This window comes from Triticum aestivum, chromosome 7B (assembly GCF_018294505.1).
Source record: "Triticum aestivum cultivar Chinese Spring chromosome 7B, IWGSC CS RefSeq v2.1, whole genome shotgun sequence".
NCBI lineage: Eukaryota > Viridiplantae > Streptophyta > Magnoliopsida > Poales > Poaceae > Triticum > Triticum aestivum.
In genome coordinates, this window is record NC_057813.1 from 45,710,701 (window position 1) to 45,717,250 (window position 6,550).

General features: G+C 48.0%; 1 protein-coding gene across 1 annotated transcript; it reads left to right on the forward strand.

Annotated features, from left to right (window-relative positions):
• The first annotated feature begins 209 nt into the window (after positions 1-209).
• Positions 210-5,512, forward strand: LOC123160952 (chloroplast envelope quinone oxidoreductase homolog). The gene is made up of 4 exons (XM_044578803.1): positions 210-371; positions 3,120-3,261; positions 4,450-4,541; positions 4,687-5,512. Exons 1-4 carry the CDS (start codon positions 291-293, stop codon positions 5,380-5,382), a joined length of 1,011 nt encoding a protein of 336 aa, XP_044434738.1. The 5' UTR covers positions 210-290; the 3' UTR covers positions 5,383-5,512.
• The last annotated feature ends 1,038 nt before the right edge of the window (positions 5,513-6,550 follow it).

Below are 6,550 nucleotides of genomic sequence, written 5' to 3' on the forward strand. Positions count from 1 at the left end.
GAGTGGTCACGCGGCGCGCAAGTAGCTTAGCAGCGAGGGCTGCGCTAGCGATCGAGCGGTGCGACCAGCGACCGGCCCAGCGTTTGGCCGGCGTGCCAACGTAAAACGTTTTCCAAAGTCAAACCCAGGATTCCTCGCGTCCGCGTGTGTGTATATAAATCTCAGCCCAGACACAGGCCGTACGTGCACCCCATTATAAGAACTAGAGAGCCAACCCAACGTATCAGCTAAAGCACACACAAACAGCCCTCACGAGGCTTCTTCCCCTCCGTTGGCCATCTTCTTTCAACATGACCACCCCAACGACGACGCCGGCGAAGATGCGGGCCGTGCTTTACGACGCCTGCGGCGGAGGCGTCGCCAGCCTCAAGGTAATTAACAGTTACCGGACCCGCAGCTCTGTACGTGTTCTTTTTATTCGGGATAGCGGGGAAAGAGGGCCAAAGCTTGTGAGTTTGCTCTGTATTCTATTCTTGTCGGCGATCGAGGTTGGTGCTAATGATGATATGGCTGATTCACTGGAAACCTCCTAATTCACTGCCTATTTGATTAGTTAGCAACTACTCCCTACCTTAGTGATCTAAACGTTCTTATATTAGTTTACAGATGTTGTTTTACAATCTATGTTAGTTGTTTCCTGGGCCTCTTTCTTGGTGGAGTTTTTCAAAACCGAGGCAAAAGATTTGCCTCATATATTAATTAAGAGAGAATAGAGTTTGAATTGCACCTCGTAATGGAAAACTGTTCCAGTATGACGTTGCCCAATTTCTTTGCCCGGTGGTTACCCAAAGAATAGCTTCACACTTGATGTTGTTGAGCAAAATTGTTGGAGGCATACTCTTTTGTCGAAAGACCCAGGCGTTCCGTTTGTTTCAAATGGTCTATCCCATTAGCATGGTGAGGGAGGCCATGACTTTCCGGTTGGGGGTGCTCTTGCTTGATCTATTTACCCACCATTCCATTATGGAGTCCTCGAGGTGCCAAGTAGTTGTGTCAAGATCTTCTAAATGTATCCACCCATTGACCAAATTCCATAGGCGCCCGGTCAATCGACATTTGACGAAAAGGTGAAGCCTAGATTCTTGTTCTCTTTTGCATAGGGGGCAGAGATGACAATTTGGCCATCCACGACGGGTCAACCTATCGGCTGTCTAGATTTGATCTTGTATGGCGAGCCAAGCGAAAAATTTCACCTTGGGTGGTGCCATGCCTTCCAAACCATGTGATCCATAGGAGAATGGACCATTCTTAGAAATTGCGCGGAGTAAGCCGCTGCTGCCGAGTATTGACCATCTGTGGCGTGCTTCGAAGTACTCTCATCCTCTGCGTGCTCCGAAGTAATCTCATCCTCTGCGTGCTCCTCAAGCGGAAAATCTGAGATTAGAAGCCAAAGTTCAACAAATTGACGAATGTGTGTCATAGAGAAGTTGGCAGTTATCTTGATTTTGTTGATCCAGGCTCCTTCCTTGAGAGCGTCTCCCACCTTCCTATTTTTTCTCATGAAAGCCTCGTGGATGAGAGGCGCAATATCAATAGACTTCCTGCCATGCGCCCAAGGCGCCTCCCAAAAAGGGGTTTTGGACCCATTTCCAACAGTGATAGTAGCGGAGGCATAAAAGAAATCACGGTTCTTTTCATCATAAGGGTTGCCCATGTCAACCCGCATCTTGGACGGCTCCGTCCATTCAAACCATAACCAACGTAGATGGAGGGCGCACGCAAATTTGACCGTGTTGAGAACGCCGAGGCCTCCACGGTAGTATGGGCAGCATATTAGCAATCAGAAGAAGAACAATGCCATGTTAGTATTGAAAATTGCACTGTATTCTTATAATATGTAACAGAGCAGGAGAGCAGCACTTTGTCAGAGATTAATCATGCGGACAGAAAGATTGATCTGAACACCAAATCGTTGACTTTGAAAGGTCGACGGTACAAGTCTAGCTTGTTGGTTTATGCTAATAGCGACATGCCTATATCTAAATACAGGCTTCTATTATTTTAGTATACGTTGGCTTCCATTTTGCAATCATGCTTGTTGGCTTACTTGTTAGCTCGTGCGTTTCATTCGGTTTGTCTCGAGTTCGAATGCTGGCACGGGCGTGTTGTTTTTGTCTTTTTCGGCACATTTGCGTGATTAAGTATAAAGCAAGGGGGTTTCCCACAAAATAACCTGCCACGTGGGCCCTTGCCAGGCCCACCGGCCAGTTTCACCGTCAGTACGTGTTTACATGCAGTTGACTTGCAAAAATTACGAAAAGTGGTACCACTCCACTAGCACTATACCAATTATGATACTTGTATGTAATTAACTCAGATATATTCTCTCTTTCTCTTGTATACCCGGCTTTAGGACTAGTTAAGATGTCACAGTGAAATTAGTTAAATAGGTTGCACATACCTGGTGTTGGGTCCTCGGAAAAAGCATTGAATAATACCCCTTAGTCCAAAATAAGTGTTTTAAGTTTAGTACAACTTTATATTAACAAAGTTGAGATATTTATTTTTGGACATAGAGAGTAATAGTTTTTGTATTGTGATCATGACTCAGTACTCCTGGATCCCCAAAATATTCGGTGAGTGCTGATTTGTGAGCCAGTTAGAAATTTATTATTTAAAAGTTGGCAAATTTTAACATGGTCCCTCTTACCTTCTCTTTTTTTACATATGAGGTAAGAAGGTAAGAGTTAATCAAGCCATTAATTAATGAGATCAACGACTAAGAATTATTTTATACTCTTACTTTTCATGTGAAAAGAGAAGGTAAGAGGGATCATGCCTGAGTTAGATGCTTGGAAAAGCATTGGAGACAGTTCTTATGGCCTCAACTTCTGACGCCTGAGTAGGCACCTCTAAATCCAAATATTGAGATAAGCAAGTCAGTTGTGTGAGCACTGATTGTGAGTCAATCGGTTGACAGGGGATTCTTTTCACAAGAACCCTATTTTGGCGTAGAGAGATTTGCCTGGCAGCTTGACGTTTTTTCCGCTTAACAAACAAGTCAAAGGAATTTGTTTTTTGAAAAGAAAGAAAAACAGTAAACATCAAGATTTCTTTCTTTCATGAAGATAAACCGGTAAAACCTATAACCATGTGATTCTGAAATCTCTCTAATGCAGCATGTAGAAGTCCCCGTCCCTTCAGCAAAGAAGAATGAGGTCTTGTTGAAACTGCAAGCTGCAACCGTCAATCCACTTGACTGGAAGATACAGAAAGGGGACTTGCGGCCTCTGCTGCCTAGTAGACTGCCTTTTATTCCAGGTAATTACCCTCAGTCACATTGTCACTGTGTGGATGCTAGCCATTTTCGATCAATTATGAATTTTGTTTCGAGGTTTTATTGAATTCATGCTTCAGCCAACTCATTCAAAAGTCCAAACTGATGGAGAGAGGCGGACAATATACTTCAACACCCCCTGACGTCTAGACTTAATTAGTCCTTAGACTTGGGATTTATGTATGTCGCAGAATCATTTTTATTAATACTGCGTTGGCAAGGTCTTAAACTCAAGACCTCTTGGCTCTGATACCATATTGAATTCATGCTTTTCCGCAAAAACAAACGAATTCATGCTCCAACAAACTCATTCAAAAGTCCGGATGAAGAGAGGCGGGTAATATACTTCAACAGGTTTCCTATGTCGATAGCAAAATAGCACCAAGGGTAGTTATGAGAACTTTATGATGTCTGTCTTTCAGTTTTATCAATTGTCAGTATTTTCATTTCCTTTGTGTCTTAGGTCCCGTTTGGAACACTGGAAAACCATAGGAACATTGTTCTCATTGGAAAATTTCCTGTCGTTTGGAAGGCAGGAACCGTCGTAGGAAAAGCGAAGGACAGAATCGATTTCCCTCGCTTCTATAGGAATTTCACAGGATTCCGAACATCAAGTCCAACCTCATTTTTTCTGTCTCGTCGCATAAGACCGAGGCACTGCAGCTGCAACAACCGCTCGAGCAAAATCTAGCAGAGAGAGAAAAGAAGGAACCGTGCATGGAGAAGATGGAGCTGGGGTAGGAAAGAACTTGTGGTGGAGAAAGGGTGATTGTAGGATGTTCTTTGGCAAGATTCAGTCACAGGCCGGGCTTAAGGCTGTGTTTGACTGTGCATTTAGGATTCCTGTGATGTCCCAATTCCTGCATTCCAAACAGCATACTTGCAGTATTTCCTATGCTCTCAATTCTTATCTTTTGCACGTTGTTTTCCTTTCCTATTTCTGTATTTTTCCTATCCCGTGTTTCAAGCGGGGCCTTACTATGTTATTTGGTTCTTCACCTTTAACAACTATCTAGAGTGTCTCTTTCCTTTCCATTGTGATAAACATAATATGTGTGTGTGTGTGTGTGTGTGTGTGCCTATTAAAATTGTGATAAGCAATCTCCTTTCCGTTACTTGATTCATCGAACAACGTGCTAATAGCTGCATTTCTACCGCTCCTTTTCCCGCAGTGACTGATGTCGCAGGAGTAATTGTTGATGTTGGTCTCGGAGTGAATGGTCTCACAGCGGGTGATCAGGTTGTCGCCAAGTTGAACTCTCTTGTAAGTGAACTTCACTCATGACAACATCTTTCCATGTTTTTCATCTTCACACTTAGAAAGAAGAAGGTTTAAGAACAATCCTCTTCATTTTTTTGAAAAATATCGCCGTAAACTCATTAATGTGACAATGTTTTCGCTATTACAGAATGGAGGTGGACTTGCAGAGTACGCTGTAGCATCCGCAAACCTGACTGTCAAAAGGCCAGCTAAGGTTTCTGCGGCTGAGGGTGCTGGCCTTCCCATTGCTGCAGGCACTGCGCTCCAGGCGCTGAGGTCCATTGGAGCCAAGTTTGACGGCACCGGCAAGCCTCTCAACGTGCTGATCACCGCTGCCTCCAGTGGCGTAGGCCTGTACGCGGTGCAGCTTGCAAAGCTGGCGAACCTTCATGTTACCGCCACCTGCGGCGCCCGCAACATGGATCTTGTGAAGAGCCTGGGCGCAGACGAGGTGATGGACTACAGGACCCCAGAGGGAGCGACCCTGCAGAGCCCCTCCTGCCGGAAGTACGACGGCGTGGTTCACTGCGCCATCGGTGTCAGCTGGTCGTCTTTCCAGCCGTTGCTGAGTGACGCTGGAAGAGTGATAGACATCACCCCGAACTTCTCATCCATACTCACATATGTGCTGCACAGGGTAACATTCTCCAAGAAGCGCCTCGTGCCCCAGGTGCTCTTGTCGCTCAACAAAGCAGACCTGGAGTTCTTGGTCGGGTTGCTCGAGGAAGACAAGCTGAAGACGGTGATCGACTCGAGGTTCCCGTTGAGCGACGCAGGCAAGGTGTGGCAGAGCAGCATCGAAGGCCATGCCACTGGCAAGATTGTCGTTGAGATGGAGAGCTGATCGTCGTCGATGCTATTATTACTAACGGACTTGCATGCAGACAGTGGAGAGGAATACTTAGGATGGAATTATACAGACTAGTCATTTGTGCGTTTGTTTATGAGAAATAGCCAAACTATTTTTTTTTGAATTTTCAGGGGGGGGGGGGGGGGGGAGATTTCCCCACCTGAATTTCCATATATGGGGCTAAAACGCCCAGTTCACCAGCATGTACAAGTACATTTTATGGGGGAGGAGGGGGGGGGGGGAAGGCAGCAAGCATCAGGCATCTCGAGGGCCGGCCAGGCAGCCCAGCCACGCATCAGATGCCTGCTTTAGAGCAGCAGGCAGACGCACCCGCCACAGTACGACGTCCTCCCTACACAGTTGCAGCAGCCTAGGGAGTGACGGGGGCAACCCCTAGAAGACCACCGTGTTGCGGTGCTTCCAAAGTTGCCAGCAGCAGAGAAGGAGGAAGGTCGAGCCCGTTCGCTCCGGCACCGAGGCAGGCGGCGACACAGTGTGCAGCAGCTCAACGGATGGAACCGTGGAGGCGACTCCCACCACAGACCAAAAGCGCTGAGCAAAAGGACAGCCGAAGATGAGATGGCACGCCGACTCCAGGGGTGCTGAGCAGATGGGGCAGCCAGCCCCCGCTGCCTCCACAATGTGCTGTCGCAGGAGGACGTCCCTGGTCTGGATCCGGGCCTGGACCAAGAGCCAGGCGAAGAAGCGGACGCGACTTGGAGCGTAGTTCTCCCAGACAAAGTCGGTGTATGGCGCAAGCACCCCACCAAAGTGGCATAGATGGTAGAGGCTGGCGGAGGAGAGCGCAGTACCCTTGTCACAGCTGGGGGGAAGTGTCCGGGCATCCGGTTCCGTAGTGAGGGCAAGCGCCTGGACGATTGGAAGGAGCACCGCGCACTCCCTGGCGCCCACATGGTTCAGGCGGGGGACGAGGACCCTAGCAAGCCCGTGTTGACGGACGTGAGCAACCGAGGCTGCCGGCGCGGTGGTGTGCGAGAAGAGGGAGCTCATCTGGACGGATAGGGCGCCACCGGGCAGCCAGGAGTCCAGCCAGAACGCTGTTGTGCGCCCGTCGCCGAGTGTGATAGCGGTGACCGCCCGGTACACAGGCATAAGCTTGGCGAGGGAGGCCCAGTGCGGCCCGGGGAGCGTCACCGCCGTT

Bases quoted from the DNA above. Each gene is read 5' to 3' on its own strand.
- LOC123160952 (XM_044578803.1), top strand. From the start codon at position 291: ATGACCACCCCAACGACGACGCCGGCGAAGATGCGGGCCGTGCTTTAC. The intron at 3,262-4,449 runs GTAATTACCCTC...CTTTTCCCGCAG, and splicing joins TAGACTGCCTTTTATTCCAG to TGACTGATGTCGCAGGAGTA. The intron at 4,542-4,686 runs GTAAGTGAACTT...TCGCTATTACAG, and splicing joins TCGCCAAGTTGAACTCTCTT to AATGGAGGTGGACTTGCAGA.